This window comes from Acomys minous (genome assembly GCF_964271855.1).
Source record: "Acomys minous genome assembly, chromosome: 5".
Taxonomy (NCBI): domain Eukaryota; kingdom Metazoa; phylum Chordata; class Mammalia; order Rodentia; family Muridae; genus Acomys; species Acomys minous.
The window spans coordinates 40,630,998-40,655,608 of NC_140494.1; the positions used below are offsets into that span (position 1 = coordinate 40,630,998).

At 42.4% G+C, this 24,611-nt stretch overlaps 1 protein-coding gene across 5 annotated transcripts in view; it reads right to left on the reverse strand.

Annotated features, from left to right (window-relative positions):
* Positions 1 to 24,611, reverse strand: part of CTNND2 (catenin delta 2) — an 836,853-nt gene that overhangs the window by 136,717 nt on the left and 675,525 nt on the right. For all 5 annotated transcript variants that reach the window (XM_084781517.1, XM_084781518.1, XM_084781516.1 and 2 more), the window contains 2 exons: positions 6,881 to 6,998; positions 2,845 to 3,030 (listed from right to left, as the gene is read on the reverse strand). In XM_084781517.1, the coding sequence (XP_084637643.1) occupies positions 2,845 to 3,030; positions 6,881 to 6,998 (304 nt within the window). The remainder of the gene's footprint in view (positions 1 to 2,844; positions 3,031 to 6,880; positions 6,999 to 24,611) is intronic.

Below are 24,611 nucleotides of genomic sequence, written 5' to 3' on the forward strand. Positions count from 1 at the left end.
AACATTATTCAAGAAAATTCTTTTTGAAAATGGGAGCAATGAGCCATAAACAATTTTACATGGACTTATGGCAAAATTCATAAAATTCATACTCAATGTTGAAAAATATCATAGGACGTACAATGTGAAGCTTGCCAAGTCCTTTCTCCTTTGGGCTTCACAGGAAAGCTCCCACCACGAGAGAAGGGCTGTGATTGGGTGAGGGCCACTGAGAGTTTGAGGCACATAAGGGGCATCTGGGCAGAGCTGGGATGGTTCTGTGTCGGGTCAGGTTTTATGAAGTGAGACACTAGTGTCAGACCAGAGGCTCCAGCAAAGGCATAGCTGCTCAAACCTGGGGGGTGAAGGTGGACACGGGAGTGGATATGATGTCAGAAAAAAAGCATCTCCACTTAAGACTGATGCTGTTTTAGAGTTGTTTTCTGAATGTGCCTTCCGGAGTGACCTGGTCCACATAGGTGGTCCAGCCTTTAGGAGTTTCCCAGCACATTTCTATGGTGGCAGGAGAAGTTTTCTCCTATGTACCTTTATGCTGAGCCTGGCACTTCTAGAGTAAGCAGGATGGGTCCTGTGGTTACAGAGCATGGCTGAAGGCAAGGAGAACCTATTGTGTTTTCATCAGTTCCTGTCTTAGTTAGCTCAAGGCGAGGATGCATAGAACTGTATGTTCTGGCTCTCTGGGGTGCTCTAGCACAATACAGAAGGATGACATCGCATACAGTATACTACCAGCATTTAAATATTCAATGAACACTTACGGGATGCCTTTGCAGCCCCTGGGCCAGAGGGTATTAAGTGTCTGGGTTAAGAAAGGACAATACAGGCGGTAAACCTTAAACCCCTACCCAGATCTAGCCAATGGACAGAACATTCTCCACAGTAGAGTGGAGAGTGGGATATTACTTTCTCACATACTCTGGTGCCTCACCTTTGACCATGTCCCCTGGAGGGGGAGACCTGGTGGCACTCAGAAGAAGGACAGCAGGTTACCAAGAAGAGACTTGATACCCTATGAACATATACAGGGGGAGGTAATCCCCCTCAGGCACAGTCATAGGGGAGGGGAATAAGGGGAAAAGAGGAGGGGGGGAAGAATGGGAGGATATAAGGGATGGGATAACCATTGAGATGTAACAAGAATAAATTAATAAAGGAAAAAAAAAAGAATCACAGTGCAGTCCTTCAATCCATTCAGGAGCCAGATCAGGGACACAAAGCTCTGACTTCTAACAGGAAAAGGCAGAACTGGGGAGTGGATCTCAGAGTGGAAAATCTCTGCCCAAGGCAGGTAGCAGGGCCCTTCCAGAGGTGGGTAAGCCGGCCACGCAGGCCCAGCTCTCAGGAGCTGCACATAGCTCGTATGCACAGCCGTAGACTTCTGATACTGGGGCCTTCCAGGAAAATTCATGAGCGAGATTTAAAGGGCATTCCTGTGAATCCTTTCCCTAATTAAAACACTTTCTTTAAACTTTACTCAAAGGAAAACTATTTCCCAAATAGCTTTAAAAAATACCGTACTATCGCTGGGCGTGGTGGCGCACACCTTTAATCCCAGCACTCGGGAGGCAGAGGCAGGCAGATGGCTGTGAGTTCGAGGCCAGCCTGGTCTACAAAAGTGAGTCCAGGACAGCCTAGGATACATAGAGAAACCCTGTCTCGAAAAACCAAAAAAAAAAAAAAAAAAAAAAAACCAAACCAAACCAAACCAAACCAAACCAAACCAAAAAACCATACTATCATCTAAACAAATACAGTGGTACGCTGCCTTGGATTCAGAAAGGTATTCTTTGGCTACATAGAGGCCTGAGGGCCCTGTCTCTCTTCAGAAGATACTTCCTCAGGTCCGTCAGGTCACGGGTTGGCAAAGCTTTCATCAATTGGAGGCATGATCACAGTGGCCTGGAAAAGCTGTCCATGTGATCTCAGTGTCCAGAGCAGGGCACTGGATGTGCGACTGCAGAGTGCGAGACTCTTATATCTGAGGGAAGGTGGACATGGCTGTGCAGGGTTGAGGGGGGAAGGCAGAGCCTCAGTATTCATCAGATAGGTGCAGTGTCTGGGAACACAGTCTTCTCTCACAGATGGGCAACTCCCCCATCCCTTTTCCTAGAGGCACTGTCTGCAAGGGATTTAATTTCCCAGGGCCCCCAGGGACAGAATGAAGGCTGCTCTCACAATTGGCCCAAGGGGAGCTGCCCTAGAGGCCTTTACTGCACAGCAGGTGAACATTCTTACAGGTGTCTACAGCACAGAGTATTCTATGTTGAGGAGGTCTCCTTCTTCAGCTGCAGTGTTCTGAATTTACCAGAACTGTCCCCCAAGACTAAACTTCTGACATCTCATCCACTTGTAAAGCCCATGAATTTATACCACAACTTCCCAGGGTTGAACAAGACAACAACCAAGCCTTCTGAAACCTGCAGCCAAACACAGACTGTCTATCATGATTCCTTGGGCAACTTCCCTTCTTACTGTCCTGGGTATCCTGCCATCTGCATGGCTGCTGCCTTCCCCCATCCCCAAAGAGGACTCAATGCATTTGTCACTCAACACAGAAGCATCAGTATTAGCCCTTGCCCACACTCTAGGAGCTGGGTCATCCGAGTGGACCAGATGACTTTTTCTTTACTTTGGAAGTTTTTATCCTGGCTCAACAAAGACAGAAGGAAGTTATTTAACTTCCGCCACTTTATATGAAATTCCTGCGGGAAAATCATGCAGATACACAAGCGATTTTACCATACACTGTAAATGCAGAGTTCTGTACCTATACATATCGATGCAGTGTTAGTACCGTAGCAAGGAAGGGTAAAACTGCATGCAGCTGCGAGTGTGTAGCATCACCTGATCTTGTGATTTCTTTTTCTTCTTCTTCTTGCCCCAGCACCCAGAACTCTCCGCATCCTTGCCATTGGCCTCCCCGCAGAGCAGTCCGTCCAGCTCGTCTGTGCCCATGTGCTGTCCCTGAGACGTTTCTGCTGCTAGCCGGTATGAGAGGTTCCTCAAGATGCACACACAGTTTTCAACGGTCTGCAGCACCCCCAAAAGAAAAAGGGAAATGGGGGAAGTGAGTGTAAGTAGATCAGCCGATGCCTCCACCCCTGGAAAGGCAGTGTCCATGGACACGTTGATCCTCCCATGCCTTTAGCTCCTGCTTTCAAGGGCTTCGCTGGCAGCTGCAGCAGAAAGAATGTGGACAAGCTCTGAAAGTTCTATGACCATTTCTCACTCCAACAATCATCAATACTAGATTCTTCAATAAACAGCAGTCATGGGCCATCAAAACGCACTTGTGAGAATTGGACGATTTTACAGCTACAAGATCACAAGCCATTTATAGGCAAGTCCTGCCTGGGGTTTAGGTACCCAAGTCATTAAAAATCACAGGTAGTGGAATTAGTTTGACTCTGGTTGAGGATGCTGCTGTACATCACTGACCAAGAAATATGCTGGAGAGCACACGGGCCCCCGAGCATGGCCAGCATGTATGATATTTTGTCTTGGCTTTGGTGTGAGTCCTAGGTGTGCCCAATGGATGTGTGGCCCTGAATAGGGTGACTAACCTTTCAGTGCCTCTGTTTCTTTACTGATAAAAGTCACAATAAAAGCACAATAAAAGGCTAGGATGGGGCTACAGATGGGGACCACTTGTCGTTGTTACCAGTGAGTTGTGGAGGTGAGACAAAACAAGTGCCTTAAAACAAGTGCCTTTCAGACATGGAGATAAAGGCTCAGTAGGCTGCATCCCCCACACTGAGCATGAGTATGTTCAAGACTGCCCTTGGCTGCCACTGGGTGACAACAGAGTCAAGACAGAAGCTAGGTGACCCATAGGGCCCAAAACATTTGTCCTCTGACCCCTTGCAAAAAGTGCTTCTCTAAGACAGCTGACTTTAAAAGATATATAATTATTTATCATGTCTGCATGTTTGTGGTTTTGTGTGTCTATGTGTGCCACAGCACACACGTGGATGTCAGAAGACAACTTTCTGGACAAGTTTTTTTTTTCCCCTTACACTGTGGATCAAAGTCATGTGTACAGCCTTGTGCAGCAAGCAATGCTTACTGGCTAAGCTGTCATGGGGGCCCCCAAATTGACCTTTTAAATTTTGTTCTGGACTTAAGAAATGGGGGAGTGGAGGAGATAGAGAAATACAATTGTCATCTTAGGAAATGGAAAACAATAAGGGGACGAACCCCCCGCCCCCGCGCAAGTTTTATTTTGAAAATCCTTGCATCTTTGGTCATGTTTTACAAACCCGCTCCTTGGCCGCTGAAGGCAGGACATGTCATTTAGTGCAGCCTAGGGCAGAGCACAGGTGAGGCAAAGTGTGGGTAGCACATTGCTGAAGGCTGTTCCTCTCTAGTCTGGGCTCAGTGTCAGGACAGGCAGGGGCCATGGGGTGCAAATCCTGGCCTGCTTCTCTCACTGGCGGGAAGTTGGTAAAGGGCAGCCCGTGATGTCTGCCTGATTAGGGATAGTGCGTGTGACTGCCAATCAGGGAAAGCAGTTCTCTGAATACACTCTGGGGCCCATGCCATCCTTGGTGATTTTTTGTCAGCTTGCCAAGGTTTCATGACTGCTAATCCCCCAGGATTTGAGCTAACTTGGTTTTCGGTTTCTGAGCATCCTTTCCGCATGAGGGAAGGAAGCTGGCATGTAAGCAGGTAAGTGTAAGAGGACACATGAAGGACAGACACGTCTCTCCTTGAAGGAAGATGTTACAGCACAAGTCAGGACAATTTTCAAATCATTCCAAACTGATTTCTCTTCCATCAAGGACTCAGGAGAATAAGCTTCCTTCTCATCTTGTTGTTTATCTCCCCTGGGGCTTCGCTGTTCCTCCAACAGGACTAGGGAGAGTAAATCCGCAGTTTGCAAGAAGTGCTTTCTAATTGCTCTGCATCTAGGGAAATGATGTGTGGAGAAGGTGGAGAGAGAGCAAGAGAGAGTGAGGGAGAGTGAGAGAGAGTGTGTGTGAGTGAGAGAGCGAGAGACAGAGAGAGGGAGAGGGAGAGGAGGAGGGAGGGAAGGAGGGAAGGAGGGAGGGAGGGAGAGAGAGAAACACCCACAGAGAAAACCCTTGCCCCCTATAACACTTCCTAGAGTTGGGCACTCTGGCTGCCATTAGGTAGCCCAGCCCAAGAGCGTTCCTCTAAAGAGAATGTGGAAAAGAAGAGACTAAAGACTAGGGCCACCAGCATATGGCTTATGGCATCTGGTGGCTATGCATGTGACATCCATTACTGTCAACAGTGCTTTTTAGTGCTCTTCTTGGTCACCAGGGTCATTTTGACTCCTTATTTTCTATTAGAACGGGCTAATTTGGAAGTCATCTGTGGAGTGTGCTGCCATATGTTAGCCATTCAATAAACTGTCCCAATTATAGGAGCAGAGTCACGAGCTTACAAAGAATCCAGATTCTTGTTCATTAACTTCTTTGGCCTTAAAGAGAATGTGCACTTGTGTTTCGCCCCCTCTAACTTGTCATTGTGAAGGCTCAAAAGGGGCCAAGCCAAGGGCTGAGTGGAAAATTATGGTGTGATAATAATACGTTAAAAGTCAATAGTACAACTCAGCCAGCAAGGCATGGTGGAGTAATTTATCACACTGGATGCAGCCCTTCAACAGTCGGGCCATGCAGTGACGACAGTCCTTCCTGTCACAAGTTGAGGGCACTTGGGTACAGCACTCTAGTATGTAGGGGATGGAGAGGGTAATGCATGCCATCCCTGCTCTGATGTCCAGCTCAGCACACTCCCTACTCAGCAGGGACATTCTAGGTCTTCTGCTCCAGCCTGGGGAAGCCCTCAGTTTCAACTTTCTCTTTTGGAAAAAAAAGAACCATGGATATTAAAAACTGGACATTTCCAAAGTCTCCCATGAGGATTAAGAGTCAGACTGTTCAAATAGTCAGACAATGAGGCTTGTGCCACAGAGCAGGCGGGTGCCCAAGCCACATGCCTCCAGAGATGGGAGCAAAGGAATTTGGTGGAGACTTGAGGTAGTGACTTTTAGTTTATTCACCTGCAAGGTTCAGATAGAGAGAAAGCCGTTTTGTATCCATCAGACTAACAGGCTTTGCATTTCCATGCCTCAGCCATTTGCTGCTATGAATAGCAAGATGCTTAGCATTGGCTATCACAGTGAGCTATCTCTGTGAGCTCTTTCATAACTCATGTGTCTATTATGCCGGCAGACCCCTGTAACTACTCAAGATCTCTTGACTGGTCACAATTTTTAGGGATGTAATTTTCTTGTCAGTGATATTAATAGTTTTACTGTGATTATTAAGGGCCCTCACAAAAGAGGGGTGTGTACATTTTTATTATTTCACATCCTATGTTTGACTTAGAAATACTGGAAAAGACAACCCAATATCTAATTCTCTTTGAGTCTGTGAACAAACACAGTACAGTGGCATTGAAACATAGCATATTGGAATCTTTGATTGAACATTTGAAAATTGAAAGAAAAAAAAGATTTTGCAAGCATTTAAAGCAGCCCTTAATATAATTAGTTATTACAAGAAAATTTATAATAATGTACAATTATTCTAATCTCAGATAATTTCAATATCTTTGTCTTTAAAAGTAGGTATTATTTTTAAGTGTAAGCTGCAAGCTCAAGTGTATGTGGTAGCTTACACTCACTCAGAACAGACATGGTTTGGGTTACTTATAAAAATCTGAATTTTCACTTACTACTGGTTGAAAATCCAAATGCTGGATTTTCAAATACACAATCAGGTTATACCAAAATAGAGCTCAGAATGTAATTATGAAATACTGTGACAGCTTTCTACAGCTGCTAGCTGTTGCTTAATCTCTTGAGTTCCTTTAATCATTAAGAAGCTGGGTCTGTGCAAACACCACCAACCTTGCTATCGATCTCACTGCTCCCCAGCGCAGACTGAATCACATACAGCAAGGCGTCTGTGAGCCCATCACACTCCCGCATCCTTCGGCGGGCCTCCTCTCCAGCTGAACTTACATTCCTGAAAAGCAAACGCACATGTCAGTGACCTTCACTGTGGTCTCCAAGAGAATACCCTCTCACAAGGAAGCTCTCGTCCATTTTACAACCTTTAATGAGAGTGCAGCTTTAATAAGTACGCATGGCTTCAACAAACACATCTTGGAGCATAAGCACTGGTTGCAAATACAGAATGCAGAATTCCCAACATGACATGTCAGAATCCCAGGACTCTTGAGAATCAAGAGACTTCCAAAAATTTTTTTTGAGGCATTATCATTTAAAATTGAAGAGGGAATCAGAAGCTGTTTGAACATTCTATCGTAACAAGTTTCAAATGTTTTCAGACAGAGCTTCCAACTTACTAAATATCTTAGAGACATATTCTTTTGATGTTGTAAACATACACCTTCCATGGCCATGCCAGAGCTGCACATGTAGGAGTTCATTCTAGGGACGAAACGTTTCTGTGTCATCGGGACGTCTCTGCCATAGCCCACAGGAAAGAGGTGCACCACGCCCTTTCCCGTGTTGCGTTTCCTGAGCTAAAGGCAACAGAAGGAGCCTGTTGTAATACTTCGTGTGGTTATGTGATGGACATGTGATGTCCCTGTAGACGGAGACCCTCTGGCATGCTGTTAGAGAGAATCTTTGGGGATGCTGTTTAGTTACTCTGTCACATAAGAATATCCTTCTCACTAGGGACTTGACTCTGCTCCAATAAAGAAAATTTTTGCAGTGACTCTTGACAGCACAGAAAGAGTGGTGGAAGAAGTGAATTCGTGGAAGGTACTACAAGATTGGAGGAATTTGAGAGCGTAAGGGAAATGGGTGGTAGAGAATGAGACAGTGCAATGGTCCCCACCGTCGGGAATCCTGATAGAGACCTTGAAGACAGCTAGAATGGAGCCTGGGACTCTACTTTGGAGTCTGACTCAAAAAGCTTGATGGAGGTAGATACCATGAAGCTCCCGGATAACGCAGAGCATGAAACCTGGACTCAAGCTCCATGGATGGCTTGACTGCAGGAGTCATGCTCCTTGCTGACTGCTGGGAGCTGAAGGGGCCAACTACAGAAATCTGTGCCTTTGGACAGAGGCTGGAGTAGAGGCAGAAAAGGGCGACTGGATTCCGTCATCACCTTGGCTGACGTGTTGCTTTCTCACTTCACCAACTTTCTTTCTCAGGCACTGAATTGCTTTGTAGATGAAGGATCTGTACCCAGAGATGTTCTTTAAGGACACTTAATGTGAGTCAGTGGAAGGGATGCAAGGAAGAAGGAAAACTGAGAAATGAAGGATAGATGGGGAATCTGGGTGACTGGTTTTGACAGGGATTTTGTTTTAATTAAAAGAGAACACGCCTAATGCTGTTCAAAGGCTACTGATTCTAACTGTTTGCTTTGATATCTAAATGTTTTATAGGGTAGGTTAAAATAGGATTTGACAGTACTTTAATATAACACTATAAAAGGTTATTCAATTTAAATAGGATCTTTTACTGATCTTCAAATATAAATAGAAGATTTTGGTTGCTTAGATAAGGCAACTAGGTAAATATTTAAAAATTAATGTGAATTCATATAAATTCCAGCCTTGGTTTCTGAAAACATATCTGATGCAGAAGAAGTAGACTTCTGCTAGAAAAAAAATGTGTGACAGGCATGGCACTACTATTCTAAACTAGAAGGGCCATTATAAAAGAATGTTCCGGATCATGCTGCCTAGAAATGATCTGAACCAGGTTGAGCTTTGAAGACATTCGGGAAGCTTGTCAAAAAATCCAGTTAGTTTTTCATAGCAAGAATGTTGGTTAGCAATGTGTGTGTATCTATGACTTCTGCTTGGTGGTGGTGGTGTTTTCTAATAATTATGGAATCCAGACTCCATAGAGATGGTTTGTGTACACCCTAGCACCTGTACTTTCTCTCAGTTCTTTCTGCTTAAGCTCATGGTGGGAGCAAACTACCTCCTTTCACAGGACCATAATGATCAGCCTCATTTCTCTAGTACTCAAGAAATGTATAGGACCAGACAATGGGAAGTAGCAAGGACAAACAACTTCACCAACATTAGATGTCGTCAATAGTAATTCCAACATTTTCTTTATTCTAGTTTTTATTTGACTCCAGTTCAGTCTCCTCCAAAAAATTGGATCCTATTTTGAAATGTGCAAGGTACTGAGAAATAAGAAAGACTAGTCAGGCCTGTGAGGAGAGCTGCTAATAGGAAGTGGAACCCACCCAAGAGAGGGAAATGTGTTGCAGTCAACAAAGCTGAAAAGAGTTGGAGATCTGAAGAGTTCTTTGACATCAGACATGAAGATGCAGAGTTTGTAGTTTTCCCAGCTGGTGTTTGGTCTTGCTTTGTCCCAGTATTTCCTTACTATGATCCCTTTGTAATACATATTCTGTGCCATTATATATTGGAAGTGTGGAATCTGTTTTTCATTTTGATTTTCCACGGATTATAGTTAAGAGATTATATGAATCACAGAAAAGACTTTGCACTTTGCACTTTTAAGTAAGTGTGAGACTGGTATAGACTATGGGGACTTTTGAAGTTGAACAGAATCTATTTCTGCATTATGTTATGGATAAAAGCCCATGGGAATCAGAGAGTGGAATGTGGTGGTTTGAACAAATGGCCCTTATAGATCCATGTGTTTGAATACTTGGCCATAGGTAGTTGCACTCTTAGGGGGTGTGGCCTTGTGGAGTCAGTGTGCCCAACAAGTTGGAGGAAGTGTGTCATCATGGAGAAAGGTTTTGAGGTCTCCTATGTTCAAGTTATGCCCAGTATTGAGTCGCGTTCCACTGCCTGTAGATCAATATGTAGAACTTTTAGCTCCTACTCCAGCACCATATTGGCCTGTATGCTTCCATATTTCCTGCCCTGACAATAATGGGCTAAACCTCTGAATCAGTAAGCCATCCTGAATTAAATATTGTCCTTTATAAGAGTTGCTGGGGTCATGGTGTCTCTTCACGGCAGTAAAACCCTAACTAAGACACATAGTAATGTTCTAAAAATACAAAGCAACAGTGTTAAAAAAACTGTAAAGGAAAAAAAATTCTAGCTCATATGCAAAGGTAGAAATGCAAGAAAAACATCATGACTGTACTCAGCTACTATAAAATCAAAGAATGATACTTCAAGCCCTGAAAATAAGATCACTGTATTTAGCAAAATTGTCTTTTAAAATTAGTAAAAAAAAAAAAATAGAATTTCAAGGCAAGCACAAGTGAAAACAATTCATGATAAACATGTCAGCTTTGCAGAATATTTTTAAAAGAATAATATATAAGGAGTGGGAAGAAAAACATTCTTATTCATGAGGACATAGGAAGCAATATATTACAAGAGAGAATCAAATACACAGAGACAAGTTGGAAAAGAATGAATATGTCTAATACATCAAACCAGTAAACTTATAATATTAACATGGGAAAAAGAAGAGAAATACCAATGATCCAGTCAATCTATGTATATCAGCTAACAAAATCACAGTAAATAGCAAACTCCTCTTAATAACAAACTTTAATCCAAACTGTCTCAATTCACCAATTAAGCAATACAGATTAACTGACTAGATTAAAAAACAAAATCCAACTGTCTGCTGCCTACAAGAAACACACTTTTACTGTAAAGAAATCCAAAACATGAAAGTCAATGGGTGGAAATAATCTGCCAAGCAAACAGAAGTTGCAAGCAAGGTAGCACATCACTTTTTATATCTCATAAAATAGACATCAGAACAAAACTAATCAGAAAGAGATGATGAAGGCCATTACAGATTAATGAAAAGAATAATTGAGAAGGTATTTTTATTGTAAATATTTATGCACTAAATCTTGGAGTTCCCAATTTCAGAAAATAAATTCTAGAGGCATAAAAAAATATCCCATGGTTTCTGAGAAGATGATACTTGGATATTCAATTTCATATTCTCATGTTTAGAAGGTTTTCTAAACTAAAACTTAGAAATAAAGTCAAAGATAAACATGCCACAGATCAACGGATTTAACAGATATCTGAGACTATGACACCCAATAGGCAGGGATGCATTTTCTTTTCAACAGTATGTGGTACTTTGTATCAACTTGAACGCATACATTACATGCCACAAAGCAAGCTCTTCTGACTAAAACAACAAAAAAGTGAAACAAGACCAAACTCAAATATTTCCTTATATCTCATCCAATCGCAGTCAAAACACTAGAAATAAACTCTAAGAGAAACCTTAGAAACAACATAAATACTTGAAGACTAAGTAATATATTTTAGAATATAAAATTGGTCATTGAAGAAATCAAAGAAGGAGCTAAAAATATCCCCATAATCATATGAAAACAATGACACAATTGAACATAACCTCTGTGTTCTGTTTTCTTGACATCTTGACTATGACATGTCACAAAACGATTCTTTTCTGGACTTGGGGTTCTTTAAGCCTCTTTTGTTTGGATGCCCATTTCCTTCTCTAGGTTTAAGACATTTCTCCTATAATTTTATTGAATGTATAGCCAGGAAAGTTCAGCCAAGGAAGTCCTAAAAATGTTTTAAAAATAACTTAGTGATGTGCCTTGAAGGTTTAGAAAAACAAGAAGGCAAATACAAAAGCAGTATGTGTCAAGAAATAAAAGACAGCACACACACATTAACTTAATTCTATACTTAAAAGAAACTACAGACTGTACCAGAGAACTTTGAGATTTTGTATATACTTTGAATAGTTATAGCCTAAAACTAACATATAAAGCTCACTAGCTCTTCTGTATATCAAGAACAAATCTGCTAAGAAATTAGGAATAAATACTCCACTTACAATACCTAAAAAAGAAGTACTATACTTAACCAAGAGAGTAGTGGTGAGATCCCATCATAAAGAAAAGTTTAATGTTTAAAATATAAATGAAACATATAAGATGATATTATCACACATTATTCCTGTGGATTGACAGGATTCATTGAGTGAAAATGACTGTACTTCTAAATTAGGTCTACTGATTGTGCAACCCCTATCAAAATTTCAATGACATTTTTTTTTCACAGAACTACAACCACCACCACCACCACCACAACAACAACAACAAAACTCCTAAAGTTTATATGGAAATGCGAAAGACCACAGGTAGCCAATGTAATGTGAGGCAGAAAGAACACTGCTGGAGGTATCACAATATTTACCTCTAGAAGCCACAGTGACAAGGACAGCATGGTACTGGTACAACACTCATGCACAGGCTAGAAGAACAGAATAGAACACGCAGGCAAAAATTCCCTATAGCTTTTGCCGCCTAATATTTGACAAAGCTGTGAAAAACTTATGGGAAAAAGACAGCCTATTCAACAGTGTTGTCTGAATACACACCTACAGAAGGGTGAAATTAGATCCATATCTCTCACTCTGCTCCCCCAAACAAAAATCAATTCCAAAAGAATAGAGGACATAAAATTAATCGGAAATGAGAAAACTGCTAGAGGAAAACAGGGGAAGCACTTATAGATAGAGGTGCTGACAAGATCTTTGTGACTAGGATTTCAGTAGCCCAGAAAAATGGGATAATGTGAAATTGCAAAGTTTCTCCACAGCAAAAGAAACTATCAGAAGAGCGATCAGATAGCCTTGAGAAGAGAACTTTAGGCAGCTGCACTTTAGATTGGGGGTAAATATGTAGACTATATATAAAGATATGCAAAATTAAATGCCACTCACATCAAATTATCAATGAATAGGCTAATTTACTGAGCAGTTTTCAAAGAAGAAACACAAATATCCAATAAACATCCAGGAAGTTGTTCACTATCCTTAGGCATCAGGGAAATTCAAATGAAAAGTACTTTAAGATTCCATCATGTGGAGGTTCCAAGATGGCAGCGCCTATCACCAGGAGATTGGGAAAGATGTGAGGACATCCTACTGAGACTCTGGGACTCTAGGTAAGAGAAACATAGGAGATGGGGAAATAGAAGGACCCAGAGGGTCGTAGAAACCTACAAAAAATCTTGATGGATGGATCGGGACACAGGAGGGTCTGCTCAAATATTGCACTAACCAAGGACAATACAAGTAGTAAACATCGAACCCCTACTCTGATCTACCCAATGGACAAGACACTCTCTACAGTTATGTGGAGAGAGGGGACCAACTCTGACATGAACTCTGGTGCTCCATATTTGACCACCTCCCTTTGGTGGGGAGGCCTGATAGCACTCAAAGAAGAATAAGCAGGCTACCAAGATAAGACTTGATAGCATATGACAATATAGTGGGGGAAGAGGTCCCCCTTCGTCTTAGACCTGGAGGGGGTATAGGGTGAAAGTGGGAGGAAGGTAGGAATGGGAGGATACAAGTGATGGGATAACAATTGAGTTGTAATTTGAATAGATTAATAAAATGAAAATTAAAATTAAAAGATTTCATCACGTTCCAGTCAGAATGACTATGATTAAAAAAGAGAAGAGAAATTCTGGCAAGAATGTGCGGCAAAAAGGAGTCTTTCCTCACTGCTAACTGGAGAAAAAACTGGTTATCCATTATAGAAATCAGTATAAAGATTTCTCATCAAGCAAAAATTAAAATTACCACAAAACCCAGCTATAAAACCTGTGGGCATGTACTCAAGTGACTCCCTGTCCTACTCCAAGGCTATCTACTCATAGATATAATAGTGAGTAACGGAATCAGCCGAGACATCCACCTTCAGATGAATGTAGAATGAAACATGTAATGTGGCACATACACAAGATAGATTTTTATTCAGCCTTAAAGCAAAGTGCAATTATGAAATTTTTAGGAAACTGGGCCATCTTGAAAACCATTATATTAAGTAATGTGACTCAGTCTCAGAAGAGCACATTTCTTTCTCAAATATGGACCTTGGTTCCTAATATCAAGTGTGTGTGTGTGTGTGTGTGCACACATGTATGCGTGTGTGCACATGTGTGTCAGTGTAAGTGTGCAGGGTAGATTAAGAAACCGAACAAAGGAAAAGTGGTTTTAAGGAAGCAGGAGCATGTGTGTGTGTTTGTAAGTGACCCATGAGATGTGAAACATGGAGAAGGCTCCCGGAGGTGCAGAGGTGCAAGGAGGGACAGATATGGGATTAAAACATGTGTGTGTGTGTGGGGGGGGGGCACAACAAAAAAACTTACATATGAAAATTACATAACCAAAGCTATTATTTTGTGTGCTAATTAAAAATGATCAAAATTTTCAAAGGTATTATCTGAAATATCAGCCATACATACCAAGCAATATTAGCCATACTAGGACTAGCCTCACCTCTGTATAGTTCACTGGGGAGCTAAATTGACTTAAAGGTCCTGACACTTCCCCTCCCCCCCCCTTTCCAGCTGAGTACAAATGGTACCTCATCATGGCCCAGTCAGAACCATTTCCTGAGAATTGAGTTCCCTTAATTTTTAAAGGATTAGCATAGTCTAGCTGTTTGGATTACTGTGGGCCTGATTGTCTCCCCCAGAGGAAGGCAATTTCTTTATAAATCAAGACAAGGAGAGCGTGGTAATTGCTTTTGCTGAACTGCAAGCGATGGAATGCTTCAGTGGCCAAAGACCAGCTACCTACTGAGGCCAGCAGAGAACCCTGCTGCCATTCAGTACTCAGAGCTGTTATTGCTTCCTGAGCTCCCCCATGTCCCCAGGTCCCCTTGTAAATGAAAGGTATCAGAAGGTGATGGATGAGTTCCTCTGTTGACGATTAAACACTGTCCTTTTAAGGCTGCTCGGGTATGTGCCTTCTGCAGTCAGCCATGCATCAGGGAACATTGCTCCAGGGAAGCCCAAAGCAGAACCAGAGGTACCTGAGTTGAAAGACACCCTTTCACTGTCAAGTGCTACCTGGGGCTTTAGCGACATGATTCCAATTAGACTAGATGGTTGCCGCGGAGTTAACTGCCCCATGAAATGTCTGCTAAAAGTTTTCCATTGGGTTAAATTACAGGCAAATCATAGCGCTGAGAACATGAACGCTGTGTGGCTAAAACCATTAGCTGGGAACCTAATTGGGCACATGGATCCGTGTGCTTCCCAAACACGCCCACGCTGTTCACAGTTCTTTCTTTCCTATGTGACTATGCTAGGAGCAAGGCCTGTACTCTCTGGCATTTGGTCTCTTGGTGACCACTTCTGGAATTTGGGGTGTTTCCATGTCATTCACCTTGCAGGCAGTGCCCACATTCTTTGAGTACGCTAGTATACAAAGAGTTTTACCTACGTGTCCATCACTTGGAAACCAGGGTGTATTACATGTGGAAGCCCCCATGTTAGCTACAGATCTGGCAACAATGCCGTTGTGAAGTGCATACACCACCACAGCCAGTACTTAGGCCATGCATATTAATGAGCTAGTAATAGCCCAATTATAAACACAGCAATAAAGAAAAAAGTCAAAGATTCAAAGCAAACTAAGTTCACAGTTTAATAAAAGCAAGTGTTTTCTTCCCTTTCTGCTAACTCAAATTGTTTATTAGTGAGATGTGGTTTGCTAAGAGATATCATAAAACTTGAAATTTACATATATAATACATATATAAATATGTGTATTACATAATATGCACATGTATCTGTATATAAATTAATATGCACTGTGAATCTGTGTTTCCAGGGTCATGCTCCTTCATATTTAGTTCAAGAATAAACAATCTTTTGTTTCCTTTGAAGTGAAGCTGAAATTATAAATTCAATATTAACTTTACTGAGCCTCCAGGAATATAAGCATCAAATGATGCTACAAGGTGTTTCATTATTAACCCTTCCCTTGACTTGTTTGTTTTTGTTGTAGTTTCTTTGCTTGTTTGGGGTGGGGGTTGTTTTTTGAGACACGGTCTCTCTATATAGTCGTGCCTGTCCTGGAACTCACTCTGTAGACCAGGCTGGCCTCAGACTCACAGAGATCCACCTGCTTCTGTCTCCCAAATGATGGCATTAAAGGCTGCACTAGTACATCCAGCTCTAGTTCTCCATCTTCTGAGAAGATGAACAAAAATGACAAATAAGGCACCATTGAGACTGGCCACCTGACTGGTACGTGTCAGACTGTGGTTTGAATATTCTCAAGAACTGGCAGTCTGGATTATTAGTAAATATTGAGACCAGTCAGTCTTTCAATTTCCATTTCTATTCTTCACCTAATTCCTTATATGTGGCCATGTGTTTTAAATTTATTTATTTGAAGGAAATTTTAAGAAGCTGTACTTCAAAGACTTAGTAAAGCTGGGAATCTGTGGGGTTTTTAAAAGCTCATTTATCTAGATGCTCATTTTTTTTTTCTCCAGGCGTGTTTCTTATTTGCATGATTGCTTTGATCACACACTGATAGTTTTGGGTACCAATAACAACTACAAGGACCCTGAACATATATTGAGAAAGAACTGCATGCGCTTCTGGATATGACCTCCTCCACCTATGTGGCTGGCCGCCATGCTAACTGCTGCCACTAGCCCTTCCCTAACATAGTTCTTACCCTGCATGGACTGGGATGACTGAATAATCAGCCCAAGGTAGGGGCAGCAATTGAGGCCCCATGTTCTGTTGCTCCAGGCCAGGCCAGGCCCAGTTGGTGTCCTTTTCCTTCTGAATTTTTGCTGTTTGTGGGTGGACTCATAACATTTGAAGGCTGAGTTTCTCTCAGTGTGATGATTCTAGGAGGTGGGATCTTTGCTGTCCGTTAGTCTATAAGGGTGGAACCCATGTGAATGAATCATTCCTCTTATAAAGGAGACTCTCGAGATCTGGAATTTCTTTCTCTGTTTTTGTCTAGGAATCCATCCATGCTCATCCTCTGGTCTCAGACTCCAAGACTTCAGAGATGTGACACATTTATGTTGGTTATAAGCTACCCAGTCAACAACACTTTGTTATGGGAACCCAACCTAACTATATTTTTATATTTCTTCCCTGCATGGAGGGACTCTTAGTTTGCAGTAAAAATGCTAGTAAAAATTCCATTTGATCAAAACACTTAAAAGTGTGCCCCAAATGGAAGTAATTAAAAAAGAATATATCATCCCATTACTGTCTTATAAATACAGCAATCTATAAATTCATAAATTTTAAAGCTTGAAAACTCATTTGGTGGTGTTACTTGGACCAAAAAATATCACAACTAGTAGACAATCCAGACTCCAGTAGATGGGCTAGAGACAACTGTGTAGTTCTGGTAGGTGAATACTGCCCTTTGCAAACAATGTGAATTTTCAGCTATTGACAAGTTCACACTGTAGAGGATGTCTGCAGTCCACTCTTACTTTGAAGACAAAGAAAGAGATGAACAAAGAGGCAAAATGTTCTTGAATACATTGTGCCCCATAAGTACAAGAGGACATCGCACAGAAAGCCCAGGAAAAGGAAAAGAGCCTGGCTCTCTTGTTCCTGAAAGAGAAAAGGATATACATTTAACTTCAATTATTGAACTATACTTAATTTTTTTTTCTGGAAGACTTTCTAGAGGCAAGAGTATGCTTTTGTAAAGAAGGGTACAGAAGGGTCTCAGGTGGGGTTTCAGGGGTACACTGGAAGGGGCTGTTGTGTAAGAAGTTAGATGAGTGAGTTAGTAGTCTCAAGGGAAAATGGACAGATAGGCAACAGCATAGTGAAGGCTCTGAAGAGAGTTCAGGCTCCAGCACCAGAGACAGACAACATGCTAGGGTCTCTGAAGAGAGATTCCAGAGCCTCGGTGCCGGAAGTGGGAGTCTCTTCTTATCCCCATCTGAGAGTGAAGGTGACTGAACAGCCAGGCTCTTCAATTCCCAGGTTAGGGTCAAGGAAGAGAGTGGGGAGCAGGATATGTAGTTATTATACCTTTGATGTTAACTCACTTCCCTGGGAAGTCTGTTGGCTGGAGAGTCATAGGTGACATCTCAATAGAGTGCTGGTCAGTACCTGTGAGAGCTGAGGGCCCTGTGGCCGGAGCAGCAGCCGCAGTCTGTCATTGCATTCTTACAAGCACCACTGAGGTCTTTATGCTCATACACTGGTCTGAATTTCTACTTAAGAACTGGACACTCCAGCTTGGAGCAGGAAGTAGCTCATGATACCGCAGCCTTACCTAGGAGCAAGCGGCAATGATGTCCAAGGGGGAAGAAAGAGAGGTTATAGCCCATAGCTGGTTGTCCAAGATGCAATGGATAGCATCCTACACTCACACTTAGAAGGGTGCTGCCAAGTATTCAGTGGGATTTTAAGAGAGATGTAAAAAAAAAAAAAAAAAAAAAAAAAAAAAAGAAGACGATGATAAGATGACGTGAGCTTGGAAGGAGGTAGAAGGTCTGAAAGGAGTTGGGAAAGGAAGTAGGGCATGGATACAACATAAACTCATTGTATTTATATATGAAACATCAAAGGATTAAAAAAAAAAACCACTGTGCAGCTGAGTGTACGCCTTTCATTAGCAAGGCTGCCATGAGCTCTAAAGGCGCCGCTCTGGACTTTCCACCTCTTGGCTGACTGAAATACGAACCTAGGCGTAGTAGAGAGGCTTGAAGATGGTGCCTGACCGTAAGATGCCTGACTGTTCTCACAGTCTCCGTGTAGTCCCCAAACCTTTCCACGCAGCAGAGGAAGACAGAAGAGGTGAAGAACTGTGGATTAAAGGGGGAGTAAGAGAGATGGGGAGCGGCATTCAGGAAGGCCGCCATGGGAGCCTCAAGGATCTGGAAGCAACTCCTGTTCAGCAGTCCATGTGGAAAAAAGGGTGGTCAATCTGCAGCTGCCTGGATCTCACGTTGGTCAACAGCTAGTAGGGCCTGCAAATAAGATCCTCCCATAGTCTTTCAGGAAGAGCCCGGTGGGGTGGACACCTTAATATCAAACGCAATCAAATTTCAAGCAGAGGAATCAAGCAAGCCTCTTGTGCTTCTGAGGCACAGAAGTCTGTGGTCATAAAAGTATACATTCTGTGACTCTAGTATGAAGTAATTTGTCATGACAGTTCACCAGACCCTGAAACTCACCATACAAATTTACATAAATCTTCATTTTAATATTTCTGTGTAAGGATTTAATGGATATTAATTAGACTAGCCTTCTGTTTCTTCTCACGGGTCCATCTTAGATGCTCTGAACAACAAGATAGGAGACGATCATTATGACATTTAGATGTCTCTTGTTGCAGCAATTCAATCTGAGCAGGATTCTCACTATTTCTAGGAAACACCTAACAGTAGCTCCTCCCTGTTTACTGCCACCAGATGGCTGGTACTCAGTGTGAGTGTAGGATAATGGTACTGCAGGGTGCATCAGCTCATTTTACTGCTGTAACTCTGAAAGGAACGATGCTTTGCAAATCCAGGGATTATAACACTGTGTCAAAGGGTCAAAAGCAAAGACACTTTGAGAATCCACAAATGGCCAGTCTAAGCAGGTCACAACATGGTGGATAAAAGCTAAATTCCAAGCACTACCATCTAAGGGTTTTCAGTTCTTTCATCCCTCTTGGTTTTGAGCAAATATACATATTTTAATTAAAAAGTACACATTTAACCAACTTATTGTCTTCCCCAAGTAAACTAAAAACAAAAAAGAAAGCGTTTCTTCTTCACACCCAGCCTAAGGAACGTCTGTCTGCCATGTCCCCACTGTTCTTTGTAGATTATTATAACTCTTAGAAGACTGGCACAAACCATTCCAAGACATCAGTGTGGTGTAGCAATGACCTACAGAGCAGAAGCCAGAAACTGAAGATTTTTTACAATTTCATCTTAACATAATTACCCTATGATGAGTCCTTTTGAGAGTACTAACCCAGAAAGGTTTTAGAGATCTGCTGACCAGCAACACAGCTACAAGAAGACAGAGAAGGTGATTTTTTTTTCTTTGTTTGAAATGTATGCTGCCAGAGGGTCCTTAATATGCCATACCAATGCATAAACTATGGCTGTTTCCGCCAGACACCAACTGACTTCTCTTAACCCTATCATTTGCTAAGATCCCCAAGAAACATGGTGTGTCGCTTTAATTTTAACCACGAGTTCTCACCATGCAATAATCTTCTAGAATGTAAAACAACTCAAACACGCAGCAGGAGGTTACTCCAAGTTCAGAGAAATTACAAAGTACTGCAGCCTTCAAAGTAACAGGTCCCTGTGTTTTGTTGCACATGCCCACATTTGAAGGGCTGTGACTCACACTCTCTATCAACCCTGGCTACACTCTATAAGGTGAGACATGGTGCACTGTGGTTCAATGCAGTTACAAGCAATGGAGATGAATGTCCGCTCTCCCTTTGTTGTGGGTTTTGGAGGTGGGTTAGGGAGTGACGTCGTCTGCCTTTACAGTAGTGTTGGCCAGTGCAAAAGCATGAATATTTGTGTTGTCCCTTAGCCTACCCCAAACTCATATGTTGAAACTAACCTCCCAGGTAAGGGTGTTCAGAGGTGATTTAGGTAGAGAGTGGGACCCTCATCAACAGGATCCGTGATCTTATAAAAGAGGCCTTGGGGAGCAGATGTTACCTACTGGGTCTAATTATTGTGCTGATCCAGAGTGGAAGCAAGGAGGCTGTTACTGCAAACACAACAGCATTGGGCTGGAGGGATGACTGTGTAACTGGACACTAGGGAGCTGAACCAACTGCTTCCTTATTGATGGCCAGTCCTTTCTTCATGGACATTGGTGTGGAGCCAGAATGCTCACTGTTATGAACTCATGGCCAACAGCATGATCAGGCCAGTAAAACCGAGTTCCTAGGATTCTGTGCTCCTTAACCCATTGGGCCTCATGAACAAGTCTTCACAGTTCACTGAGTTTCTAAGGTAAGAGGCAAGGTGCCCCTTTCTTCACCAGCCTCCATGACCCAGTGGGAGCACCTGCACCGTTCAAGGGTAGGTGCTCAGACAGGCCAAGTCTAAGGGACTCCTGTGGCTTCAGAGCATCCCCAGGTGCTTGATAGGAAATAAGAGCAAGATCTGTCTCAATGGTCTGCCCTCAAAAAGGAATTAGCCCTACAATATCCTAATGAGCGTGTTCTTTTCCTCATTAAGCCTATTGCTTCAGGGCTGGATGAAATTATGCTCTATTTGACTGGGGGAGGGGTGGCGTTCATCTATTTCATCTGCTTAGGAGAGACAAGGGTCAAGGACAATGGCATGTAATCATGTTTGTTAGCCGAGAAGATAGTGGTGCTCATAGTGGAAAAGAAATAACATTCCGTTTTGTTCTAGAAAGCAGCTTATTGGTGTTACTTTCCCACATGCTAGGGAGAAAGCCTGACCTTCAGGTGTCGCCGGACTCTGAGCCAAGGGCCAGCACCAGGCTCTTTTTGTACGTGCTCCCTCGCTGTGACAGGCCAGAAGCTATGCCTCCTGGCACACGCAAGAAGGGCACAGTGCTTTTTAGTCTTTCTTCAGGTAATAACCTTTTTCAATAAGCTCCATTTGCTCCAACCACCTGACCCACCCTTGTGCAAAACAAAGAGCTGGGAGATCACTCAGGACCACTTCTGATGGTCACACTTCCATGTGACGCCACCTCTGTCTGCTTTAATTAAATTAGCTTGCATTTAGCGATTACACTGTGTTCCGAAATAAGGTTGGGTAAAAGTGCAACCCCAGGAAGAACAATGGTAAGGACATGAAAGTCCACATAGAACATTTAGGGAGCGTCATGTGGCATGATGGTATAGACTTTCGCACACAAACGCTTGGTACTAGCATAGCTTCCTTTTGGTAATAAGTTACGTTAAGAGAACTGTAATTAATTGTAGGAATTCATTAGCTCCAGTCAGTGCCTGCGTGGCATCGTGTCTTCCATGCTGGTACAGAGCTTGTTAATGGGGAATAATGATGCATCTGCACCTCCTGGGGACAATAGTGAAGGACACGAGCTAATCGGAAGTCCCAGCGTGTCTGTCTGCTCTCTTGGCAGACCAAGAGACTGAGAAATACACTCATGACCTAGACAGAAAAGTACAGTGTCCCAACAACACAAAGACGAAAGAACTTGTGCATACAACATGAGACCTAGACAGGACAGTCAGTCCTGTTGGCTCACTTCCAAAGGGGGGAAAAAAGTTTTCTGCCTAACTTTCAAATTAGAATTAAGGAATGTACAGAGACCCACAGCCAAACATTAGGCAGAGCTCGGGGAACCCTGCACAAGAGGGAGAGGAAGGCGTGTAGGAGCCAGAGGGGTCGAGGGCTCACAAAATCAACTACTCACAAATTCAACTAAGGACTCATAAAGGCTCACAGGGACTGAAGTGACAATCAACAACCCTGATTCTTTCTACCCAGCTAGACCTGGAGCGATGCTCAATACTTAGGAAACACAACTAGAAGAAACCAATACTTACAAGCAAATTACAATAATATAAGTTTTTAAAAGTTAGTTATTGTCTGTAAGGTGGAATGAACGGCATGATGGAATATCTTATGCTAATCAATTTTATTTAAGGTGAGGTCACTATATGCTCACATTTTCTGGCTGAGGGAAACAGTGTATGTTTGGGAAGAAGTAGTCCTCATTACTAGTTCATGAAATATGAACGCTGGAAAGAACTTTGGATAATTACAGTAAGTCCTTTACATAAAAGCATAAAACCTGAGGGATGTAACTATATACATAGCAGACATGTACAAATCCCCAAATGACAGCGTGTGTCTATAATCACAGCTATGGGGAGACAGAGACAAAAAGATCCATGGGACTTGCTGGTTGGCCAGTCTGTGCAGTTAGTCTGCTATACCTTGTTTCAAAAATATAAGGTAGCAAGAAACTGAGGAAGACACTTAACGTTACCTTGTAGCTTATACATGCATACAGATATGAAGAACACACACACACACACACACACACACACACACACACACACACAGTATTGTCTTATGATATATTAATTAGAGAAAATAACCCATCTGCCTACCCCAGGCTATATTATATAGGAAGGCTATCTGCTGCTAATCCTGTGGATACCATTGATTTATTTCCCTGTATAATCATAGCAACACTCTGTGGCCTGGTACATGGAGGAGGCCTCCCCCAAAAAAATTCACTAAGAGAACCAGGCCTTCAGTTGATATAACTCACTCCTCTTGCCTGAATTTCACTAGGCAACTTCCTGATTATGCATCGGTACATCAGGTGGTTAGTCTATGGATAATGGAAATGCTGGTGTGGGCTCCATGAGCGTGAACTGCTAGATTACAGATGAAGGAGTGTCACTGACTGACGGGCCCTGGCTGCTGTGCCCTGAAATCCATCACTGTGTCTGCCTTCACACTAAAGCCTCATCTCCTATGTATGCTGCAGCCAGTGACTGACAGACCTTGGCAGCATTCATAAGGCATGTTCCTGTAAAGGATAACTGGGCTAAAGAACTCTCTAGTGGCTTGATGATGTCTGTCAGACTAAGACAATCCAGAGCCCCCTTCTTGGCCTCATTCCTTCCCCCTGCCTCTCCCCTCCCTCTCCCACTTTCTTTTTTCTCTTCATTTGAGGGAAACCTGAACCATGCTTTGATGGCTCTCTTGGCATCTCAGCCTACGTTTCCTCAGAGGTGTGGCCTCTGAGTGAATGCATTACGTGAATGGCTAGTTTCTTTTTGATGATCTTAGAGGACAGTTCTGTGCCAGCCTATCTGTTTCACTATAAATAAACAGACATGTGTTGAGGAGGAGTCTAGTTCTGTTGTCATACAATATGACTCCTCCACTCACTAACTGACTTGAAGAAGTCTCTCTATGAGCACCAACTCCTGGAAGAAGTAGAGTAGGCTGGCAATCCCTGCCTCACACTCTGCCACTGTGCAGAACAAGAGCTTCTTCCTGTGGTGGTAAGAAAGTGAACAAGGGAGCCTGCATATGGGACATTTTCACAGCCTCTGTTTATGATCACTTCCACTTGGAAATAGAACCTAAAAGCTAACTTAGCTATTGTTACTTCGGTTATAAAATAAGCATTTTGTTTATATTATGGAATGAATCAAATATACTTCATGCTGGTCAGCATGGCATTAATATACAAAGGTTTTAATCTATTAAAAGTTATTTACCACCTTGTCAGCACCTAGTATGTTAGCAGAGTATAACCAATGGCTGCAGAAAGGTTACGATAAAGCCCAGTAGCTGTTATTCACATCAGCAAAGACTTAAAGGAAACAGAAATATGCTGAGGTGGAATTTATTCAGAAAGAAGAAGCCAAGCTTTTGGTAACTGGCTACACCATACTGCTGCTCCATAGGCAGGTAACACACATGCCAGAGAGAAGGTCTAGGCTATTGAAATGTGACGAAAGGCTGGATAAGGCACTCACGGAGAACTGACAGGAGCTGGAGAGATGTGTCAAAGTGAGATGTTCACCAAAGATGACAACACATCCTCTCAGGCAATTGTTTGGATGTGTTGTGTAGGATAATGGGAAATGTGCTGTGGAACCTGGAACAGTGTCCTTAACATACAAAAGTAAATTTGAGTGGATAAGAATGCTTTCCATTCTCCTTTAGAGTCTCAAAAATCCACCAATAAAATACCAGAAACAAAGCTATAAGATATTTTAAAAGGGAGTTTGGTAGTGTGTTAATTTAACAGACCAACAGTACTAAGTTCTTCTTAGGGTCATGACCTCCATCACAGAGATGACCGTTTATCAAACTTTTAAAGAAGATATAACATCAATA